General features: G+C 47.6%; 1 protein-coding gene across 2 annotated transcripts in view; it reads right to left on the bottom strand.

Moving 5' to 3' along the window:
* Positions 1-1008: 1008 nt before the first annotated feature.
* The window catches only part of HIRA (histone cell cycle regulator), a 436977-nt gene continuing 412780 nt past the window's right edge, over positions 1009-25205 (bottom strand). For both annotated transcript variants that reach the window (XM_086942648.1, XM_086942649.1), the window contains exon 25: positions 1009-1949. In XM_086942648.1, the coding sequence (XP_086798774.1) occupies positions 1833-1949 (117 nt within the window). In that variant the 3' untranslated portion in view covers positions 1009-1832. The remainder of the gene's footprint in view (positions 1950-25205) is intronic.

Here is a 25205-nt window from a genome sequence, read left to right as displayed (position 1 = left end):
CAAGCCATTAGATATGGCGTAATTGTAGGTAATAAGTGGGGAGGGGTAGGCATAGGAGGAAGCACAGTAGAACAGTTACGTCAATAATGCAAGTGGTACAAAAAAGTGAAAGCATAGGCCGACAGGTAAATCAACAACACAAGTAATACAAATAATCGCAGGGATCGACCAGATAATACATATCGGTGCAGCTACTTAAAAACCAACGTCTTTCCTTGACGTCAATAGCTCAAGTGTATTTAGCCATGAGGATAGCTTTTACTTCTTTCTTAAAGAGTGTGATGGATGATATGAGCCTGGTTTCAGGAGGGAGTGAGTTTCAGATCCTGGGTGCCATTCCTGAGAAGGAGCGTCTATGTACTCAGCACTCCAGAGGTGTTGTACCGGAAGTGAATGTAACGCCCTCGACACTTAAAGGCGTAATTTTACTACAGTTAATTAATAAGCGCTGGGGTTATTAAAGGGTTAGGTGAAGAAATATGTTTACTTTAAATGCATTAACAATTAAAGTTAGCATTTGGGTTAGGTTATGTAAATTATTGCAGTCAAAATAATTAAGGGTTAGAGATATGTTTGGATAATTACTGTATTTACTTAAATGTAGTTTTTGCAGGTCTCCCGCTGAATAGCTGTGGTGGTGTACAAACTCTGTCTCAACTAAGCTGCACCTCTCCAACTGCAGGCCTTAGGTTGATGTCTGCACTGTTCCCATCCATCTTGCACTCCTGTATGCAGACACGTGCACTGCACACGTTGCTGTATCTGTGCTGGTGGGTGTGTATGAGAAAAGCCTGCACTGCTATCACCTCTAATGTAGCACTTTTGTGAAGTAGAAACATTTACACTGTTGCTGTGTACGTCAATTGAGGCCACCTGAATTAACCCTCAGAGGTCTTGTTCTGAGGCCCACTGAAAACAACCTTCCTATGTTCTCTGCAAAGGAAAGTCTAAACACTCCACATCAAGCTCTCCAACAGCTTCCAGGTTCTCAATAAAAGGAGCTTGTCATAACAATGCATTATTTATTTATTCTGTTCATAGAAAAGGAAATGAAAAAAAAACAACCAAAAAGGTCTAATTTACAAACATTTAAAAATTAAAAACCGAACCAGGACAGATTCAGTTGTGGTCAAATTGCTTAGCAAACGCTGCGGTCATAATTAGAATTCAATTATATCCTACTCAAAATGCACCTTTAGGGAAGGAATCCTGATTATTTGCCAAAAACAAATTCATTGTGTAAGTTAGCAAATTCTAGTACAAAAATAATATGTCCGCCCAGCCCCGTTTTGGTCTATTGTCTTTACGGTGCATGAGCATCCAATGACTGCAGAGTGCATGTTGTCATCCAAGGCGTTGCTTAAATTAGGACTCTGGGGCCTGCGAGCGGACAACCTTTATAGAACAGAACATCGGTCCTTTACCACTCTCCACACGGTTCCCCAAGTGCTGTGTGCCAGCCTGCCTGGTAGCGAAACCTTCTCCGATCTAGCAGCACGCCCTCCTGAAGCACCATCGCCATCCCCAGCTTCCAAGACAAGGCCACCACATTAGCTTTTCAGAAACCCTAAGAGCCCACCATGCCATAGCTGCCCTCCTGCCTCGTGGATCCTTCGATTGCATCCTTCCATCGCCAGCTTCTAGGAAAAGAATCCTCTTCCTGGCTCGTTCAAAGATGGCGGCTGGAGCCTGTCCACCCTTCGAAGCTAGTGGTGAGCGAGGATTTTCCATCTCCCAGTCGGGTTGCTGCGCTCTTGATCCAGCATACCTAAAACATAGGCATGGGTACCTCAGTAACAAAAAACTGACACAAACGGAAAGGCCTGGCACCGCTATTTGTCCTTCAAGCTTTCCAACTGTTCTTGATACTCTGTGAAAAGCCTTTGGAAACGTAGGTTAAGTCCAATCACAGGCAGAAGCTCTTTCAACAGCTCTCTTTTCCGCAGGCCCTGAATAATTGAAAACAAAAAAATATTTATTATGCTCACACAAAAATCTCTTCGCATATCCACACAGTACAATCTTAGTAGGAGAATGCATGGGCCCCATCTTGTGTACTGGACTGAGTTACTGAATTACTTCATTTAGGAGGGTTCAGTGATAGTACTATGGGGCAAGCTTTGCTTTTAACAGAAACTTGATACAATAAAGTAAAAGGATGCATGATTCAGTCAACCATTTCTGGATCGGTCTCTGGCAGCAGCATCATTCTAAACTTGAAATACCCATGCACCACCAACTAATGCTCCTGATGTGTCCTGGTCCTGTAGAGTTTTAGTACTTGATAGGATTAAGAGGTGGTGGCTAGGTGGGTGCTGTGAATGATGAGAAAAGGCACTTGGGATCAGCATTCTGGCAGCCATGCAATTCTGTGAAAAGAGTACATGCCCTTGAATATATGTTTGAAGGAAGTTGCCCGATAGACCAGTCGACTGCCACACTCTTCATGTTGATGGCTATTTCTACTTTCCTGTAATTACACTTCTATTCTGACTGTTTAATGTGTAACAGCAAAATTCACATGATGTACCCCCGCACTAGCACCAGCTCAAACAAATGTGTTCTTAGTTTTCGAGGTACTGTAAAGGTCACCAGGTCAAGTGTTAGCTGCGCTTGATCGAATCCTATATCGTGTAAGCACTCCCTCCCTCAACCCATAGTAATTCAGACAATAACATATCAGCTAACATACATACTCCCTTCCCCAACAGATAAAGACAGACTTCCCTTGGACACTGAGGGCAAAACTGATACAGTTATGGGCATCTGGAATTAAATACTTCAGAATTTGCCAACGTGAGGCATTTTCTAATAGGATTGAAGCTTCTGTTTGAAACAGCCTAGAAATCGGGAGTGAGTTATTAAGTGGAAATCCAGAGGGGGAGGAAGGGAGGGGGAAGTGCTAGGGGGCTGTCCTTCATATGAATATGAAAGCAGGTGCTCGTGCACAGTGGGGAGAGGCTGGACTTTGACACTGGCCCCACTGCTCACTCATTATGCTCACATAAAACCGGATCCTTACGTTTTTAACCCTGGAGAGGGATTGTCATTACAGGATGCTGTGTTTGCCGCGCTGCACAGAATCGTGAGGCCTGGCTTGCTGTCCAGAGAAACATCTGCAACTGGTTAACCCATCCATCAGCCTGCTGCATTCGGAGAATTAACACAAAGGGTTTGAGCCCATCGCATAAGAATCCAAATCAAGTCTTGGGAGAGACCAGGCTTGATACCAAGTGCAAAACAAAACCCACTGTAGGAAGCTGGCTCTTTATGTGATATATCAAAATCTGACATACAGAGTAAAGAGTCCAGGGGTACCTTATGAGTGGACAGGGGCTTGCTGCAGCAATCCCAAAGTGCTCTGTTAACGGGTAGTGTGGTCGAGCAGCCTATGGCTTAACACAGAGGAGTGCAAGACATCTGGAAATACAAACAATGGTCAATAAATGAGACACATGACTCAAGAAGGTGATCCACACCAATTTATGAAATATAGCACGTATCTTTATATATGCTTAGGCATCAGAAGAAATTCGTTCAGGTAAGCACGTTTTTAAATATGAGTTCTTTTAAGTTTGGCAAGTGGACACTGCAATTTTCGAGTTTTCTAATGTTATCTTATGAAAGAAAGAACAAGTTCTTCAAACAGGTGTAGTACAGCGACTTGCTGGACCAATCTCCAGGAGCTAAGGTGAATGGTGTGCAAGGTTCCACAGGAGGTCTTTTCTTTATCTAAGGATGGCAGTTCTCCCAAGTTTCTGGAGAACTGCTGCAGGACGAGTCGATTTTGGCGCAGTTTTTGACGAGGGATTAAGACAGGCCGGCGGGGCTGGTACCAGGTCACATGCTTCTTCTCTCCTCGGCTTTTGCAGCTCTTCGGTGCCCTGTCTCTTCTTAGGTCATCAGTATCTGTTTTTCTGGTACCAGGGCGCCCCTAAATGCTGAATTTAGAGGCATTAGGGGAGTGTAGAGTAGTAGCCAATGGGCTTCTGACCCTTGGGATCACTACACCCGTAATATGACCAATTCCTGTGGGAAGTGGGCATAGCAATGTCCCAGAATTCCTAAGTACTTCTAAAAAGTCATGTCCACCTCAGTTTAGCCCACCTTACAGGTGGTACTAACCTAAGGGAGGCACACCTACATGACTAGCTAATTTTCCCGCCTGTCCAGGTGCCACAGGGGATCTGGACAAGGGGATCGGCTTCCTCTCCTGTGAGGGGAGCCAGATTAACATTTCAAAGGCAGCAGCTCTTTGAAGCTTGCCGGCCCAGGAAGGCTAATCAGCGGGTCATCTGTAGGTAGGTTGTGACACTCTCTTCGGGGCAGGCTTTAGTTCTGGGCCTCTTGAGAACAGAGGCTCTCACCCTAGTAGTTTGGAACAGCGTCTCGAGTGGCAGGCTTGCAGAAACCAGTCAGTGAGCCCAGGAGAGGCTGGTAGGTTTTCAAGGGGCACCTCTGTGTGCATGTATTGGTAAATCCAACACTGGAATCAGTGTGAGTTTATTTATACGAGATGATTGATACCAAACATCCCTGACTTACGTGAATCCATGACATAGCTGGGGAACTTGTTTTTACTAGTGTCCAGCACATGCTTTAAAATGGCTTCCCTGATCACTTGTAGAGGCAGTAACTAGACTGATCAGCACAAGGGCATATCTGCTCATGCAGATATGCCCTCACATGTAATATTCAGCACCTACCTTAGGGCTGTCAGGTCTGCTGTATGGGTGACTTACAAATATTACATGCAGTGTTCGGGGACACAGCACACAGGGATGTGTGACATGTCGTGTATTCACTTCTGTATGCATCAAAACAGGGAGCCTGCGATGGCAACCCTGCATGAGTTTGGTGAGGGGTCCCTTAGGGTGGCACAAATCGAGCTGCAACCCCTAAAGACCCTCTTTAGTACCTCAGACCCAAGGTACCAGGGGTACCATTTACTAGGGACTTACAGAGGGTGCTGAATGGTTTTTCCAATTGGGGAAACCCCAATTGGAAAAGATACTGTATACCGTTTTTAAGGAAAGAACACTAGTAGTGGGGACCTGGCTAGCAGGACCCAGGACACTTTAGACAAAGATGCATCAAATACCAGGCAAAAAGTGGGGGGTACTGTAGCAAAAACCCAGTTTCCTACACCTACCCTGTAAGTACCGAGTTGGTGAAGATTTCCCTTACCATAGGAAAAAGGGAGTCTAAGTTTGAAAACTGAAACAGTTATTTACTTGATTAGAGTCAATTCTGTGGAATAAAAATGGAGTTTGTAACACTTTATCTAAATGGAAATCCAAATAGGGATAATTCGTAACAAGAGCTTGTATCTCTGCTGATGTACAAGCCATACGAAGGAAATGAGAAGAAAAATAAAATATGAAAACACAATTGCCTCCATAACTTAGCAGTGATGTGCCCGTCACCACTACTAAATCTGGGGAGGAAGGGGGTTGGGAAAGGGGTCTGCCACTGGTCCAACTGCAGTGGTGATCAGATTTATTGCAGCCTCCTCTGAAACCTGGATGGACTTTGACAGGCTGCCTTAGTGCTGGGCCCACTGAGACTTCAATTCCTACTGTCGAGCCCGCATATGGTACCCGAAACGGTCAACAAGCATGATGCAGGAGGCAAATAGTCCAAGAAGCCTCAGATTCCTCCTCACTGATATACATGACCAAGGCTAACACGTCGGGATCATAGCCCAAATTTCCTGGTCTCTTTGATCCGTATGGAAGGGCTGGTAATGCACTGTATGTAGGATGAGACTGATGAAAGGAACCCTTTGTGAAGAAGTCACGCGTGGCTTTGGAATGTTGATAGAAAACCCCAACTATGTCAGGAGGTTTGCTGCCATCTGAGGGTGGTCCATGACTGACTGTGGTGAACCTGCCTTCAACTGGCAGTGGTTGAGGTAGGGTAAGACTGGCACATCTGACCTGTGAAGAAATGCGGTGACCATCACCTTTGTAAACACTAGACGGCGTTAGACCTGTCAGCTCTAGGGTGGTCTTTCCCTATTTTCTTCCGCATTTGCCTCATTTTTCCCAACTTCTTTTTGTTGGCCTTAGGTCTCCGGGCACCTTTCCATTGCTAACCAATGCCAAGGTGCAGGTGCTCTCTTCCCCCAAAATGGCTGCCACTGACCCCTGCTACTGCAGCGTGGTCTGTTTAGACACACTCTAGTAGCCAGGAGCTGGCTGGAACCCCTAAACATTGTAACAATGCCTGCCTGCCCATAGCTAGAGTGAGGGAGCTCTTGGAACCTTCCAGAATAGGGGAGTGGTCACCAACTGCCAACTGCCACAATAAAAGGAAAGGGAGGGAAACTTTCTAGTCAGTTGGGGCATCACTGATCTGGGGGACCCACGCAGGAGACTTAGGCGGTCGGGCCTAGTCAGGAACCTATACCACTGGGGGTGACTGGGTTTAGGCGCTGCCCACCAAGCTGTGTGAGTAACACTGAACTAGCCCACTGATCTAGCCCGGAGGGAGGGGAACACAGGGACCATCAGAAGTGACCTGCTGAGGAAAGCCTTCAACTCAACCCTTCCCCCCCTCAAGAAACCAAGAATCCATTTCCCCCAAAGGGCGCCAGAACCAAGAAGCGCCAAGAAGAACCTTCCCTGCGCTAACCAGGACTACTGGGGATCAACCAGGTTGCAAATGCTACTTACCAGTATGCATCTGTTCTTGGCATGTAGGGCTGCTGACATTCATATCTGTGCATAGATCGTCGCCTAGTGTTGGGTCCGGATGATTGCACATTGTTGTCCTGGAAGAGTCTTCTAAGTATCACGAGATAGGTGGCTCCTCCCCTGGACTACAGTGCGCATGGGCATCGCCTCCATCCCCAGATTGTTTTTAGCCATTGGCAGAGATGGAGTGAAGTATGTGAGTGATGACCATGCTATGAGCATATATGTATATGAATACTGCAGCTGCTACAGGCGCCGGGGAGGAGGGTGGGCGATATGAATGTCAGCAGCCCTACATGCCAAGAACAGATGCATACTGGTAAGTAGCATTTGCAGTTCGAGGCATGTGGGCTGCTGAATTCATATCTGTGCATAGAATACATAGCAGTCCCTCCATTAGCGGCGGCCGCCCGTGCCAGCTGCAGCAGTCTGAAAAAGTGTTTTGAGAACAGCCTGACCAACAGCTGCCTGCTGTTTGGAGTGCGCGTCTACACAGTAATGTTTAGTAAAAGTATGTGTGGTAGACCATGTGGCTGCTCTACAAATATCTTCCAAGGGAATGCTACCTAGGAAAGCCATAGAGGCCCCCAACTTCCTGGTGGAGTGGGCTCTTGGTGGGATAGTGAGAGTGCGTTTAGCTTTAGCCTAACAGATCTGAATGCATTTCACGATCCACCTAGCGATCCCAGCTTTGGAGATAGCGTTTCCCTTGTGGTGTGAGGCAAAAGCAACGAAAAGCTGCTTGGTTTTGCGAAAATCTTTTGTCCTGTCAACGTAGTACATCAAGGCTCTTTTAACGTCAAGGGTGTGGAGCATCCGCTCCGCCAGCGACTCTGGGTTTTGGAAAAACACTGGCAACTCAATTGTCTGGTTCATATGGAATTGAGATACAACCTTGGGTAAGAATTTCGGGTTAGTGCGGAGTACAACCCTGTTAGCATGTACTTGGAAGAAAGGTTCCTGGATGGTGAGCGCCTGCAACTCGCTAACCCTCCGTAGCGATGTAATTGCTACTAAGAAAGCAACCTTCCAAGTCAGAAACTGAAGCTCACAAGAGTGCAGTGGCTCAAAGGGAGGACCCATCAGCCTTGTAAGAACCACATTGAGGTTCCATTCTGGAGCTGGTGGGGTCCTTGGTGGAATGACTCTCTTGAGTCCTTCCAGAAAAGCCTTGATAGCAGGGACCTTAAAAAGTGACAGGTGTTGCCTATTCTGGAGGTATGCTGCCATAGCAGACAGGTGAATGCGGATGGAAGAGTACGCCAAATTGCATTGATACAGGTGGAACAGGTAACAAATGATGTTTTGAATGGAAGCATCTAGCGGGTCAATATCGTGGTTTACACAGTAAATGACAAACCTCTTCCATTTAGCCGCATAACAAGCTCTAGTAGTGGGCTTTCTTGCCTCCCGAATGATGTTCATGGAATCGGGAGGAAGATTGAGGTAGCCAAACTCTAGGACTTCAGGAGCCAGATCGCCAGGTTGAGCTGTTGCGGATCTGGGTGCTGAATGTCGCCATGGCTCTGCGTCAGAAGGCTGGGTGTGAGATGTATCCTCTGATGCGGTACCACGGACAGTTCTAGAAACGTGGTGTACCATGGTTGGCGAGCCCACGTTGGAGCAACCAGGATGAGAGTCATCGAGTGCTGCCTGAGCTTGCGTGCCACCAGCGGTATCAGAGGTGCTGGGGGAAAAGCATACGCAAATCTGCCTGACCAGTTCATCCACATCGCATTGACCTGCGATTGCGGGGGTGGGAACCTGGCGGCGAAGCTTCGGCATTTTGCGTTCTCCTTTGTGGCGAACAGGTCTATCTCTGGATGACCCCACTTTTGGAAGTACGGTTGGAGTACTGATGGATGTATCTCCCACTCGTGCATTTGGTGGCTGTGCCTGCTGAGCAGGTCCGCCATCTGATTGTCCTTGCCCGGGAGATGCTCTGCCATGAGGAAGATGTTCCTCTGAATGGCCCACTTCCACATGCTCTGAGCCAGATGAGACAGCTGCGGAGAGTGTGTGCCCCCCTGTTTCTGAATGTAGTACATGGCAGTCATGTTGTCCGTCCGGATCAACACGACCTTGTTGCACAGATGTACTTTGAATGCCTTTAAGGCCATGAAGATCGCCATCAGTTCCAGTACATTGATGTGCATCTTCCTTTGCTGTAGTGTCCATAGTCCCTGCACTGTGTAGTGGAGTACATGCGCTCCCCATCCCTGGAGAGACGCGTCCGTCGTCAGGATAATCTGTGGCACAGGCTCTTGGAACGGTCGGCCCTTGCAAAGGTTTTGTGGATTCCACCAATGCAGAGAGTTGTATGCCCGACCGCTCACCAACACTAGGTCTGTTAGTTGCCCGTGAGCCTGAGTCCACTGACGTGCTAGGCACTCCTGAAGCGGACGCATATGTAACCTCGCGTGCGGGACGATGGAGATGCAGGAGGCCATCATGCCTATCAACTGCATGAACACTTTCGCTGGAAGCGAGTGCTGAGGTCTGAACCGTTGGATCAGCGTCTGGATACTGGCGATTCTCACTGAATTTGGCTGCGCAGTGGCTGCCAGAGTGTCTATTGTCGCGCCCAGATACTGCCGTATATGGGCGGGTTGGAGATGGGATTTTGGGTAATTCAGTGAGAATCCCAGATCGTGCAGGAGATGAAGGGTGCGGGACACGTGGTCGGCGCACTGCTGTTCCGACTTTGCCTGAATGAGCCAGTCGTCTAGATAGGGATAGACGTGGACGTTCTGGCGTCTTAGATGCGCTGCCACAGTTGCCAGGCACTTTGTAAAGACCCGTGGCGCTGTGGTGACCCCGAAAGGCAGAACCCTGAACTGGTAGTGCTGGTCTTGAATCGTGAATCTGAGGTACTTCCTGTGGGAAGGATGCAGGGGGATATGAAAATACGCATCCTTCAGATCTAGCGTAGCCAGGAAGTCCCCCCGTTGAAGCAGGGGGAGGACCTGCTGCAACGTGAGCATATGGAAGTGCTCCGATTGAATGTACCAGTTGAGGGGCCTGAGGTCCAGGATGGGCCTTAGGGATCCGTCCTTTTTGGGGATTAGAAAGTACAGAGAGTAAACTCCTGTTCCCCTTTCTTGCAGTGGGACGAGCTCTATTGCCCCTTTTTACAGCATGACTTGAACCTCCTGCTGCAACAAGTGCAAGTGCTCGCCGGACATAGGACGGCTTCTTGGAGGTATGTTTGGTGGAGTGGAAGTAAGTTCCAGACAGTAACCGTACTGGATAAGAGACTTGACCCACCTGTCCGTGGTGATGGATTTCCACGCGGGCAGGAACTGCTGGAGTCTCCCCCCGACCGGTGTTGTGTGGTGGGGGGGCAGTGACAAGGCGTCACTGTTTGTTGGCTGTGGAGGACCTGGAGCTGTTGTTTCCACGTCCCCTGCCTTTGATGTTGTTGCCCCTGTAACCACCTCTACTCTTGTTGGTGTATGAGGTCTGGGTGTTGGTCTTGTAATACTGTGTGGACTGTGATGCCTGACCCCTTGAGGTGCCTCTGTGATTGGAGCGGCGAAAGGAACCACCCCGAAACTGCTGAGACTGGAGGGCCCCCATAGACTTGGCAGTGTCCGTGTCTTTTTTCATCTTTTCAAGTGTCGCATCCACCTCGGGGCCAAACAGGTGGTCAGGATTAACTGTTTGGTTCAGGATTGTTGTCTGTATATCTGGTTTGAATCCGGATATCCTAAGCCACGCATGTCTTCTCAGCAACACGCTAGTGTTGATCGCCCTGGAGGCGGTATCAGCCACGTCCAGCGCACATTTGATGGAAGCGTTGGTAATCAACTTCCCTTCCTGAATCAACATTTCACCTGCCTCCTTGTACTGATCAGGCAAGTGCTGCAGAAGTGTTTCCAGGGTGTCATAATGCGCCCTATCGTAGCGTGCAAGTAGGGCCTGTGTGTTCGAAATGCGCCAAATATTAGCTGCCTGCGCAGCAATTCTTTTCCCTGAGGCTTCAAATATTTTTGACTCTTTGTCTGGGGGAGGAGCGTCACCCGTTGTCTGCGAGTTCGACCGCTTACGTGCGTTGGAAACCACCAAAGAATCCAGTGGCAAATGTCCCCTGATGTACGTTGGATCCGTGGGCGCTGCCTTGTATTTTTTATCAATTCGAGGATTGATGACTCGCGCCCGAGTGGGCTCCTTGAATACCTCTGGCGCATGCTTCAGCACTCCCTTCAGCATAGGCAGTGTCTTGACCGACTTTTCAGCCACTGAGAAAGTGTCAAACAAAAAATCGACATCCACAGGATCTGAATGTAGGTCTACATCATGATTAGCTGCAGCCCTCTCAATCAGAGCGTTGAAGGCTGCAGAGTCCTCTGTGGGAGAAGTCTTTGGAGCAAAGAGCTGCGGTTCATGACCGGCGTGCGGGTCCTCATGGTCGCCTCCGGCGGACCAAGGTTCATGTACCTCCTCTGGATCCGAGTATGCTGGATAGTTGTACTCGTCCTCTTCATCTCCGTCACCTTCTCCAGCGTTGGAATGCGTTGGTGAAAGTTCTAAATTATGTGGAGATGCAGGCTCTATAGGGGCAGAAGTACCCGCAGAGTCCTTCTTGTTTTTGAGTGGAATACGATAATTTTCCAACACCGGCTCCGTGGTGATCTTCCGTTTGAGGAGGGAGAGCTTCCCGGTGTTGGCGTCGATAATAACCTCCCGACGCTCCTCATCTGCGAGCGGCTGGAGTCGATGCTTCGGCACCACCAAGGACGCCTTGGGCGTTGAAACCACCTTCAAAGGCACCCCAGCCCCATGCTTCGGAGCGAAAGCCTTCGGCGTCGTCTTCGGCGGCAGCGTGTAGCGGATAGGCGTCTGCGCCTTTGCCGGCTTTGGTGTAGGCTTCGGCGTCACATCCTTCGGTTCGGGAGCCTCAGCGTCCTTCCGAATCCTCTGCAGGGACTCAACGACCTTTTTGGCTAAGGCCGGAGAGGGCTGGACCGGCTCGAGCGATTTTCCCGAGTCCGGAGTCGGGTCGGTGAAAGGCACGGTCTTCGGAGCCGACACATCACCATCTTTGGCCTTGACGGCCGGAGCCGGCGCAGCCAGATCTTCGGCGCCGTCCCGACGCTTCTTCTGAGCCTTTTTCGGGTCATCGACCTCGACCCCCTTCGGCGCCGACGCGGCCGCGTCGGACGTCTTCGCCTTCGGCTTCGACACCTGGATCTTCGGGTCGGCTATCTTGGCGTGGCTCTTGCTGTCGGCCATTTTGAACTTCTTGGACTTTGAGGCCTCTGGAGCCGTCTGTCCCACCAGAGCGACTTTCACTTTCGGTTTCGAAACCGTTGGTGTAGACCCCGATGGCTTCACTTTCGTTTTCTTCAACGGGAGTGGCACATCAGAAATGTCCGTGGCCGGGCCCGGAGGCGAGGCCGTGGGACGGTTAACAGGGTCTTGGGTAAGGCCCGAAAGCGATCCCTCGACCTGGGCCGTGTAACGGGGGTTGACCCCTGAGTCAGTCTGAGGATGCTCCTCCTCCGAGCTATCCTCCACGGTGGCAATGACCCCATCGTCGTCCCCTACCTCACCGACTACTTCATCAAACTCCTCGTCTCCCGCGTCGTAGTTTTCTTCCTCCGACGCCGGGCTAGAGTCCGAAACTTGAAAGACATTGTCGTCTCCAACGTCTTCTTCGAAGATGTTGTCTGGCGGGGGCGCTGATAACTGGGCCTGGAGTCTAGCGGCCCGACGAAGCTTGAGAGTCTTCTTACACCGGAACTTTGAACAGGCCATACACCTGTCCTCGTCATGGTCCGGCGACAGACATTTGTTGCACACTGGGTGCACATCGAGGTGTGAATACTTGGAGGTGCACACCGGGCACCTCTTGAACGGAGTTCGTTCCATGTCTGGAGCGTCGTGTAGGCCTGTCCGCGCCGACAGCACGCGGAAGGGTAGCAAGAGTTCGGAGCTGAAGAATAGTCAAACCCAAACGAAAAACGATACCGACGCCAAGCCTAAAGACCTTTTGGTCTCGAGTTAGGAAAGTTAAACTATTATCGATTCCGACAGACGGAACCGAAAACACATCCGAACCCAATGGCGGAAAAAAACAATCTGGGGATGGAGGCGATGCCCATGCGCACTGTAGTCCAGGGGAGGAGCCACCTATCTCGTGATACTTCGAAGACTCTTCCAGGACAACAATGTGCAATCATCCGGACCCAACACTAGGCGGCGATCTATGCACAGATATGAATTCAGCAGCCCACATGCCTCGAACACTGGACTGTGCTGCACCTGCACCCTCCTGCCTTCACCTGGGCCTGCGATGTCCTGCCTAACTCCCCCTGAATGAACTGCCTGAATTGACTGTGCTGCCTATCCAGCGCTCCCCTGCTGTAGCCCCCTGTAAAGCGCTGTACTGCCCAGACCTGCTGTGGTCCCAAGAACTGCTGTGTGCAAGCTAGCGCGGTGTTTGGGCCCGGAGCGCTGCCTCCACGAGGTGCTAACTTTTCCCCCACTGTGCCCGTGAGAAGCACTGAAGTGCTAGTGACCCTCATGCCCCTGAGCTCGCTGTGAACCTCGAGGCTATGGTGTCTCTGAAGCGCTAAATATCTGCCAAGTGCTGCTCAACTTCACGCCCTGGCGCGGAGGCTCCTGAGCGCTGTGCCACCACAAGCGCCGCTCCACCTACCGCTGAGCCGGCCTGCTCCCTCCTGCAGCCCCGTGCCCTGGGAGGCGACAACATCACCGACCTCTGCCCCGGCTCCCGGTACCAGAAAAAGGGCCGCCGTCGTACTGTTGTGGGCTGCGCCCAGCCCGACTGTGTGAGGAGGCCGCTGCGATCCTCGAACAGGTCGCGCTAGGCCTGAAGCCTCACTGCTCGTCTCACGTGACGGGGGCGTCGGAAGAGACGCTGTGACTGGTCCCTGCCGCCGCGCTACTATAGGCCGCGCCGCTATTGGCTAGTGAAGCAGCGCCCTCGCTCCCCATTGGATCCCAGGCCCTGGAACACCGGAGGGCTCGAAGAGTACCTGTAGCCCTCCACGAGACGCCGCTTTGCCCCCGACTGGTCCCGTGGCTGGAGGAGCCTGACGGAGGCCCGGGACCGGTCCCCCTAGCAGAGCGGGCCTAACTAGAGGGCTCCACGAGGGTCCGAAGTCCTTCCCCAGTCCCTGAGCCTACGCAAGGGCCCTGAGCGGGCCGAAGACAAAAAGGTAAACCCCCGGGGAGGCCCAGAGATTGCCCCTCCCCGTGGGAGACTGCCGTGATGCCCGCAGGGCTTATGGAACTGGGCAGGTGCCCTGTATTAATTGGAGAATCCTCAGGGAGGATTCAGTGACTGCCCAGTTAAACGAGTAACGCTTTGCAGATTTTAGATTATCCGTCTGGGATTGACCTGCTTTTACCTTTACTTCTCGCGGAACCCGCTCCGCGGGTCCCGCATCGCTAGAGATACTTTGTTGCAGCAGCCTGAAGGTTTGTGGAGGGAACGGCGAAGACAGTGACTCCCCGGGGCTGCGAGCGAGTGCGTGTGCTCCAACTGGGACTGCAATTCCCAGGAGCGCCCGCCAGCCCTGATCGTCAACACCTGGGCCGCTCTCCCCGACCCCTCCTACCCTTCCACCGAGGATTCATAAGCATTTTCCCTTGTGACAGCGTGTGGGACGCTTTGCAGATTTTAGACTTATCCGTCTGGGATTGACCTGCTTTTACCTTTACTTCTCGCGGAACCCGCTCCGCGGGTCCCGCATCGCTAGAGATACTTTGTTGCAGCAGCCTGAAGGTTTGTGGAGGGAACGGCGAAGACAGTGACTCCCCGGGGCTGCGAGCGAGTGCGTGTGCTCCAACTGGGACTGCAATTCCCAGGAGCGCCAGCCAGCCCTGATCGTCAACACCTGGGCCGCTCTCCCCGACCCCTCCTACACCTCCCACCTTTTGTGTGTTTAATCTATATCGGCCATTAGTACTCCCGCAGCGCGGGAGAAGCCCGGGACAAGGGCGGGGCCGTCAGCGGCCGTCCGAGGCCGATCGAGGCCGGGCAGGGCTAATCCCTTTATATTTTTATTTTTGGATTTTGGTTCCTTATTCTTTTTTTGTTTTTAATTGATTCCTGAGGTTATTAATTGAACTGTTTTGTTGATGATTTTCATTGTGATCTTGGGTATTTTATGAAATTCCAATTATTTTCGGTATACCTCTTGTTTTTTAATATTTGTATATTAATCTACTTGCTCCCACACCTTTTAATATGCCTCTTCGCTCTGGGAAAGTCAGGCAAGTGCAGATGTCTACTTCTAATGGGGTTTTTACTGGCACCATAGACCAATTCTTCCAGCGCACTACTCGCGTTTTGGAAAATGAAATCGCCCTGGTCGAAAAGCGCCTATCGTTGGACTTGGTGACTGGTAGGCGTTCCTCACTAGGACCGATTCATAATGCCCGTTCCCCGGTCCCATTAACTGACCAGACAGATGTTGTTTTAAATGCTAGAGATGTTATTTCGACCACACTTAATCAGGATGTCGTATTGGTAGAAGATACTGGGGACCTAGACTCAGATTCTGACAATTCGTTAGAAAGTAGTTCCATTAGACATTCTCCTGTGAATAAGGCTAGCGACCTAGTAAAGCAGCCCCCTGATAATACACTTGGTTCTGTTATTAATTCTCACCCCAAGTCTTTGGAGAACCAGTCCGCTTGTAAAACGAGCAAAAGGAAAAGAGAGGATTCTATCCATAGTGAGGGTACTCCGCATCCGAAAAGCCCAACCTCTGCTGTCATTCCTCAACCCTCTTTGTCTTCTAGATTTTTAGAACCCCCAGGGAGTATTAACGCTGCTGATGGTGGCATTGAAGCCACCTTATTGGGGAAAATTGAGCACTTGATCAAATCACTCCTACTACCTATCTTTGAAAGAACAAGGCTCCTAAATGATAAAATGGACCTAATGGAAACATTAATTAAAGAAAACATGTCCATTTCAAACAATTTATTACACCGCTCAGTCCTGGTAGTGCCACAAGTAATTCCCCCTGAGCAAGTTAAGGACGTAACTGATGGGGTTATAAGAAAACCGACTGGGCCATCAAATGCCCCAAGTGCTTCTAATCAAGTAACTAATTCTGGACATACCCAGGTTTCTGTAGTAAATAGAAATAGTAAACCCTCTACTGCAAATAATTCCATCCCCGTTCTTAGCACTATACCTAAAACCCCCAAGCCTGTACCTAAAACTAATCCAGCCAATAAAAAGCCTAGAACGGCTAGTACTAAACGTAATGTGAACCTTCCTCCGGAATCACTACCCTATACTGTTATTTTAACTGGTGTGGCTCCCTTGGAAGTAGGTAAACAGGAATCTTATAATGAATTACGTAACAAAGTTAACTATTGGCTAAATAAGAACCGACCCCTACCGCACCCCACGAAGGCAGTTATACTCAATGTCAGAAGAGTAGAGTGGGTTGGATATAGTAAAAAAGATCTAGAGGGTGACTGCATTGTTATTAGTTTTAGAGAACCTTGGGTTGCTGAACTTATTTGCAGAGAGCCCAGATTTGGTCGCATTGGTGATGTACAGACCCTATCATTACAATATTTCTACCCAAAAATTAATACTGTCTCAAACTACAATCATTTCCCTATTGGGAATGGTTCAAGAGAACGTTCCTTTCCTGATGTGTCCATCCATCCTTTGTTCCGGCCCCACCTCTCAAATCGATTTGCTCCACTTAGTTGGTTGGATGGAGTAGATTGACATGATAGTGGATTAATGGTTAATGACCAGGGACATCTAGGTTTGACAAAGGTTATTTCACCCTCAATTCTAAATTGTACACGGGAGCTAGTGGAAGATGTCATCTCCCCAGGAACTGATGTGGTGGAAATTTTGGACGACCACTTGAGTAATAATTCTCATGTTGTTTTGATGGTAGAAGAATATACTGAGGGTATGTGTTCTATTGTGTCTAATGTGTCGTGTGAAGGTCCAGTTGAATTAATAGACCTACCAGTTCTTTTACCGACTGATCCCCCTTGTGAGCCTGTAAACTGTTTAAAGGTACTGTCTTGGAATATTGCAGGGCTAAGGGGTAAAATGGTTGAGATTGACTGGGGGATCTTTGCAGAGCAATATGATGTCATGGTTTTTCAAGAATCTTGGTCGATGGAAGCACTTTTCCGGCTGGGCTTTTTGAACTTTTACAAACCAGCTCACAAAGGCCCAAGGGGACGGCCGTCTGGGGGGCTTGTAATTTGGGTTCGCCAATCGCTAAATGTCAGGATATATGAGTTACCAACTTCGAATGATGATCTCATGGGTTTGAAATTGACTAGGGCTGAAACTCGGGATCTATTCGTGATCAATGTTTATGCAAGGGGAAGATCTGGGGGAAAATGCCCTGAAGTGATGAATGATCTTGAACTCTTGTTAAATGACATTGGTACTGACAATTGTGTAATGTTACTGGGTGATTTGAACTGTACAATCGAGCCCATATTGTCTATGGATGATGGTTGCTATGAGGAAGCAGACCAGCTTTGGAACATTCCCAGCCTAACTCTACCACCAGTTACTAAAGCTACAGAGGCAGTGCTACATTGGCTTGGGCTATGTCTGGAGTGGAACTTGAGGGCAGCCAATGGGAGGTCCAAGTCTGACCTTGTAGGAAATCCCACTTTCGACAATGGCTACAGTAACAGCCGTATTGACTACTGCTTATTTAAAATGGAGTACTGGAATCTTTTGGTAGATATGGAAGTAATTGCACGTCCCGAAAGTGACCATAACCCTTTGTCAATCACGTTAAAAATCGAATTGGGCATAGATAGAAAACAAAATGTTGATATCTATACAACAGCGAATGCAGTCCTTAGTAACGATTGTCGTAGGCTTCGCTGGGATAAGATTGTGGAAGACCCTAGAGTTCTGTCTAAGATCTCCAAGGATGTCATATTGGCTACTGAAAAGCTGGAGCTAATACTGGCAAATAGGGGCATTCTTGATCAGGTAGGCCCAATTCATGAATCATTATTTACCACAATAAAAACCCATTTTACGTTTAAAGGTGGTCTTAAACATAAAAAAAAAAGGTAATTTGGGGGCAAAATGGTATGATGCAAGCTGTAGGAAGGCGCATAATCGCCTGATATCTGTAATTAAAACTAGGGATACTCAGGCAATTAAAGTTGCGAGGGCGGAGTACAGAAAAACCCTAAAACTTGCCAAAACTATATGGGATGATAATCGTTGGCAGGACCTTTATGAGGCCAGTCTATCAGGTAACCAATTGAAATTCTGGCAGGTAGTTAAATGGGGAGGATGTGGTGATCAGCAAACCCCAACTAACCATGTCTCGGCGGATACGTGGGTTGAGTTTTTTTCAGCCCAGTTTTGTGGTAAGCAAATAAATGATAATCCCAGCGAGGAGGGAATGTTGATTCTTCCACAGTTGGTGAACTGCGGACATGTGGTTTTTAGTGAACGTGAGACGGAGATAGCGATACAATTAAGTAAAAATGGCAAAGCACCCGGGATGGACTGTGTCCCAGTAGACCTTTTTAAATATGATATGGAAAATTGGGTCCCATATATCACTGCCCTGGCTAATGCCATTGCTTTGGGAGCAGATATCCTGGTATCTTGGAGAGGGGCAGAGATTCTTCCAGTACATAAGAAAGGAGATAAGTCTAGTGCGGCGAATTATCGCCCCATTAGCCTCATCGACGCACTACAAAAAGTAATGGCCAGATTGCTGTTAGGCAGAATACAGTCATGGGCGAGGGAAGAAAATATCTTGTCCCCACTACAGGCAGGCTTTAGAGCCAACACAAGCACTATCGACCAGGTAGTCAGATTCACCATGATTTACTGGAAGACGGTGCATCTAGGAGGAGGTACATTATACGCTGCGTTCGTAGATTTAAAATCTGCGTTCGACCTGGTCCCTAGAGACAAGATGTGGTTGGCACTAAGTAAAATGGGAATGCCCCCTGACTTATTAGACTTAACGATTAGGTTACATAATCATAACTTTGCGAGAGTGAGATGGGGATCCCAAAGCCAAGTAACGGAGTCATTCCCTGTTACGCGGGGAGTTAGACAAGGGTGCGTCTTGGCACCATCCCTCTTTCTTCTTTTTATTAATCAGGTAGTGGAGTTCCTTTCGTCTGTTTCATCTGATGCCCCCGTATTGGGAGGGACTAAATTCCCACTTTTAATCTTCGCCGACGATACCCTGATTTTGGCCAAAACCCAGGTGGGGTTGCAAACTGCCATTAATAAATTCACGGAGTTTTGTAAACTAAATGATCTGGAGATTAATGTCTCGAAAACCAAGTTTATGGTATTTACAAAATGTAAACCACGTAAGGGTTATGTTACCATGAACGAAGTATCATTAGAGCAAGTATGGGTAATGACCTACCTAGGCGTGTCTATTGATTATAGACTGCGGTGGAGAGAACAGATTGAGGCTATGTGCCTCAAACTAGCTAGGTTATCAGGGTGTCTCGTGAAGGAACAGCGTTGCTCCCTCACGAAAAGAGTACTTCCTGCCACAAAAATCTATAAGGCCAAAATTAGTTTGGCCGTTCTTTATGGCTCTGATCTATGGGGTCATGTTGATCTTGTACCACTAGATAAAATTCAGAACAAATTTTTTCGAAGCTTGGTAGGTTTACCGCCCTCAACCCCCGCAATCCCACTATTGCTCGATATGGGCTGCCAATCTCTTAAAAATCAAGCTCTATTTAGAATGGTTGCTTTATGGAGAAGAATTTGGTCTACCCCAGAACTGATAATGTTTGCTAATGAGCTTCGGGAGGTTCAACTGTCTTTTGGCTCAGGATATATACCCTGGTTCAAAAGTATTAAAGCAACCCTCCTTAAGATGGGTCTACCGTTACATTGGTCAGATCCAGGTAATCAAACCTTTCCCTCAAAGAATGAGTTTAAACAGTTGTTCTGGTCAGTTGTTAAAAATGATATGATTTCACTTTCAGCTGGTTCTTCACTTACCAGTTCCTTCTTGCTTTATAAAGTAATTCCCCAACTTGAGACGTATTGGGATAACATCACCAAAGGCCTAGATAGAAAACTCTATCATCAATTCAGAGTAGGCACCTTACCAATTAGGGAATTTACTAACAAATGGCAGAATAGTCTGAAAATGTATTGCCCCTTTTGTTTAGAAGTTAACGAAACTGAGAGCCATTTCTTATTCGAATGTCATGCCTATCGCGCACCCCGTCTGAAGTGGCTCAAACCAGTTTGTCGACGAACAAAAATACGGGTGTGTAAAAAAGCAATACACATTCTAAGAACTAATACAGCTGAGTGGGTGTCTATTGGTTTGGCAAAATATCTTGGATGGGCTTGGGTAATCCGAGCAAGGTATATCAAAGAAGCTAGCAAGTAGCGTCCATCATTAATTTAACTAGATTATTTCGAAACTGAAATTGACTGATTATGATCTGGGACATATTGCCTGTTATATTCGTTGGTTCTAACATTGTGTATAATGGAAACTGTTCCAGATATTGTTGGTATAGCTTTTTGTTGATAACTGCTAAAGAAAAAAAATGTATTAAGTGGTTATTTGCTTATATTAAGGTTTATCTTTTTTAAATTTTGATTTTGATTAATATCATTCTCTTTTTTTTTTTGTTTCTGATAAATTTTTATGTATGTTATGTCTTTTATGAAGGAAAACTTCGAAATAAAGACTATAAAAAACTGAAAAAACTGAGTAACCCCTTGCTAGGGGGAGTGATATTGGCTGACGTGACCGGTTTAGATGAAGTGGTTATTCCTGTTTCCTGCAATGGATAATCTAGCCTAATGCACTGTTTGCCTCCCTGATGAAATGTTGAGTAACGTCTAGACGAAGGGGGCTACAGTTGGTTAATGAAAAGAAATGGTTACTGCGACTAATGAAATATTTTACATTTAATGAAATGTTTTATCCTCATTTAATGCACTGCTTATTCCTGCTTAAGGAAATGTTTTATTCTTGCATAAGTAGTTTTATGCCTGCCTGTGAGAAGTTGCCTGATCTTTAATGCCATATCCAGCCCTGCGTCAGGAAATGTTTGGTTATACCCTAATGAAACCAGTAATGCGGAGTAATGAAATGTTTACACTTGCAAAATGAAGAGCTAAATGAAAGCCCACAGTTATCCCATGAAATGTATTAACCCCTTCCAGGCTCATGACGAGCTGGGCTCGTCATGGAGTAGCCTCCTCCCAGGCTGATGACGAGCTGATGGGAATAACGATTTCTCAGCACAGCAGGGGAATATGCTGAGCAGCCATGGGGTTAATGTAGTGAGTAATTGATCACCCTAATTTTGGTTTTAGATAAAATGAATGGATTGGAAACAAAAACTTACTGGTGTGGTCTCAGTTATTGCGTGCATTTATTGTCTCAGTGGATGCGTGTGTTGTGTAGTCACTTAACACCTAAGCTTTCGGGTGCCTACCTGCTCGAGCCAAGCTACCCCCCGGGGACCTGGTGACCCCAGTTCCTACAGACAGGCACTGGTGACGCTTAAAGGGAGCATGGCAAACTGAAAATGCTTGTAGCCCACCTTGAACTGCACATACAGCATGTGGATCTGCAAGACAGGGACCAGGAAATAGGCGTCCTCAAGGTCGAATGCCACCATCCAGACTCCGGGATTCAGGGCAGATAGCACCTGGGCCAACTGAGGACCCTGAATCTGTCCTTGAGCATGAAGAAATTGAGAGGTGGGAGAACTAAAACTAAACAAAGACCTCTTCCCTTTTCTGGCACAAGGAAATAGGAGTAATCTCCGGTTCCAATTTCGGTGGCCAGGACGCGCTCTATTATAATTGTAATTGGATTTGTATAGCTCTTACTAACCATGCAGAGGCGTTGGGAGCGCTCTACAGTGAGTAGCACCGTACTCCAAATGCCAAGGTTAGTGGTTAACCCATTGGTTATTGAGTTTCGTCATGTGCTCTAAAGAAAAATTGCATGCATTTATTCCAGTTACTATGTGATATATTAATACTTGATAGGTGTTATCATTATGGGGGCTGTGTGGTTTCAGTTGAATGGCTGGTGAGATAGATAGGCTGGCGGAGATTAGGCAACGTAAGATTACAGGAATAGAGCTTTAAAGAGGAGAGGATTGAATGTGATCTATGAAATGTGGTAAAAGTCATTTGCAGAATTACAAGAAGAAAGATTAAGGCAGGCATGTGACTGAGGAGGCTATTCTCAGAAGGTTTGCAGAGAATGGAAGTTAAGAAGAGGGTCACTCTGAAGAAGAAAAAAGAGGAATCAAGCAGGAGTAGGTCAAGGTCAATATTATATGCAGGGTTTAGTTGTATAATGGAAGAAGGCTTTCTGAGTTAGCAAGCAATCGGAGAATGTACGTCATAGAAAGAAATAACATAATACATAGTGCTCCATATCTGGGGTAGACAGCTTAAACATGTATTTTCGAGTGCACACGTCATTTAAACATGAAAAGCCATAGCTTGTTGTGCTCCAATCCTTTTAAACATAGTCTGGAGTAACCCAATCTTGGTACAGGGCCTGTACGCTGTACATGGGAGAGTTGTGGCAGAAAAAGAAAAGGTCTTACTTACAGATCTTCCCTCACAATTCTATAAATAGAAGGGCTTTTCCATCATTTACTAAAAAGGAGTTATTTGACACAGGCTGGGTCTCACCAATTTGCAATCAGATTTATACACTGCTTTGTCACCTAAGCCCATCCAGGCGTATGTTGTGCTTGTTTGTGTATGGGACTATTGTAGTATATGCATTATATCAATAAGTGAATCAGTGTGCCGGAGGCCTGTGGGTTCCATTTTGGACGTCCCAGGCCTGTTTCTGTGCACAAGTTGGTTTCCCAGACAGTGTCAGGATTAAGCCCAGGCGGAGCTGGCGTAGTGCCACTATGCAGAGTTCTGCGGAGTTGGAAAACAACTTAGTGGAACTCCGCTCCCCTCCACTCTCCCTAATTTAAGCATAAACATTAAAATAAATCATTGTTCGAGTCCAGGACTGATCAAATGACATATATGGTGGCGTCCTGGCCAACCTGAATAATCAGTGCCAAATCTGCATGGAACTTCTCTGGGACTGTTGGCAAGATCTCTGCAACTGAGTCCCATGAAGCATGGGCGTATCTGTCCAGCAAACTGCTGATGTTGACTAACCAAAGGGCGAGGCTAGTGAAAGAGAACACTTATTTCTCGAACACCTTACGTCTCTTCCGTTATCTATCTGAAGGGGTTATATTGAAAGAGTTAAGGTTGAATCAGCTGATGGAAACTCAAAGTAGGGTGGTGCATCAAAAACAGGAGGGTTGCCCAGAGCAGGTCTGTGGTGTCATGCTACCTGTCTATTTACAGGTAGACAGAAACATGGTTTAGCCCAGGTGCCAAGAGGATATGAGAAAGGCTTTGTTGAAAGGCAGCAAGAGCTCAGACGAAGTCTGTCCAGGCTGCAGAGCTTCAGTGAGGTCATTAGTTTTAACTTCGTCAGAAGGCAATTGTAAGTCTGGGACTTTAGCTGTCTGCGACACCACAATAAATGAGTCTGTCTCTTCTTTTGAGGGACCAGGGGAACCTCACCCAGTGTCGGGCGAAGTGTACAGACTACTGGTCTCATGTAGGCCCAAATAGAAATTATCGTAATGGTATTGTGGGGGAAATCCATTTCAATCATCTTCATCCTCGCCAAAGGCTGGCTGGCTTTAGTTTGAATCTGAAAAGTTGTTGGGTGTTCTGGAAGGTGCCTCCTAGGCAAAAGTGATGTTTAGTCTGAGTCAGACTGAACTCAGGCCTGTCGTATCAGGACTGTTCTTGGACAAGATTGAGGAGGGTTTGGAGTCAGACAGGACAACAGGATCAGCGCTCTTCTCCGGAGTAGGTGGTGGCGTCAACGTGGCAGGAACTGGGGTGGATAGTGGTGCAGGATGTGGAGCTGCCTCCTGAGTCCGAGCTGAACCCGAAATGGGTATGGGAGACACAGATAACGGACCTGTTGACGGTAAGCAGACTGGAGGCCTCTGTGGATCCCTGGGGACCAGGGCGTGCCAGAAGGAACGAGTCTGTGCCAAAGATTCGCAACATCTCTTACTCGAGTGCATCAACATCTTGCAGCATCGCCAACAGTCTCTCAAATTTGTAGTGCATCGGGATCAGCTACAGAATCGCTCCTCTGTGGGGCACTAGGGGACACCTTGAGGTCCTCCAACATTATCATAAGGTAAGGCCAGTTTGGACTTCTTAGGTTTCATTTTGGATTATGACTTACCACTTGGACCACACTGTAGACCTGTCACTGGAGCGGCCACAGACCAGGAAAAGGTCAGTGCTCTAGACCTCAGCCGGGAACAGGATTTATGCGACTTCAAGTGTTTAGCCACATACAGTATGCCATGCGATCCCGAATCGGCTTTGGGTATATAAGGGCACACACTTCGGTAACGAAGTCGTGGCCCAAAACCCAAGATATAACTTGTGGGGATCTTTAACAGATATCTACTTGCAACAGTCCCTACAAGCCTCAAACTTGTCGTTTTAGGAGGGGCATGTTCCCTTGCACACAGGAAAGGGTTATGTTACTTACCCTGTAAGGATCTGCTTTTGGCATGTAGTGCTGTAGATTCACATGCTTTGCATAAGTCCGCCATCTAGTGTTGGGCTTGGATGATTACAAGTTGTTTTTGTTCCAATTAGTGTTCTTCGAGTCACAAGGCTGTGTGACTGCTCCTCTTGGGAATACTGCTCATCATTATCGATGCCATCTTCATATTGTTTTGCAGTGGGTAGGTGAAAATGTAAAGAATGTTTTGTATGTAAGCATTGAGATGGCCATGCATTAGTATGAGATAAAGTATATGAACTGCAACCTGCACAAGAATTTGGGGAGGAGGGATGGCACATTTGAATCTACAGCACTACACTACATGCCAAGAACAGATGCTTTCAGGGTATGTTATGAAATGTTATGTTAAGGAGTGCTTGTAGAGCGCACTGTCACCGTGGGTTTCCTGGCGCTGATCTGATGCGGAGTGGGCAGGGGGGGTAAGTAACAATCTGATTGAGGCATGTGAACAGCTTGAAGCTCCAGGTGACTGATATGAAGATTCCTGTGTTTGGAATCCCACAGTTCCTGAATAGTAAGGCTTTAGAGATGTTCTGCCTAACCTGTTAGAGAAGCATCTGTTGTCAGAGTCATTTGTGGCACTGGGTCTTGAAACGACCGCCCTTTGGATAGATTTTGTGGATTCCACCATTGCAGAGAGGGATACGTGCGGCTGTTTACCAACACTAGATCGTGAAGTTGACCCAGTAACTGAGTCCATTGCAAGGACAGACGTTGTAGAGGCCTCATGTTGAGTCTGGCATGTGAGACTATATAAATACAAGATGCCATCATGCCCAAAAGTCTAAGGAATAGTTTGGCTGGAATGTGAGTTCCTTTTGGAAATGTCTGAATTAAAGTTAGTATATTACATATTTTGTCTGTGTTTGGGGAAGCTAACACT

Source organism: Lissotriton vulgaris, chromosome 11 (assembly GCF_964263255.1).
Source record: "Lissotriton vulgaris chromosome 11, aLisVul1.2, whole genome shotgun sequence".
Taxonomy (NCBI): Eukaryota; Metazoa; Chordata; class Amphibia; order Caudata; family Salamandridae; genus Lissotriton; species Lissotriton vulgaris.
The sequence above is the reverse complement of the archived record's forward strand: the minus strand, read 5'-3'. Positions and strand labels throughout refer to the sequence as shown.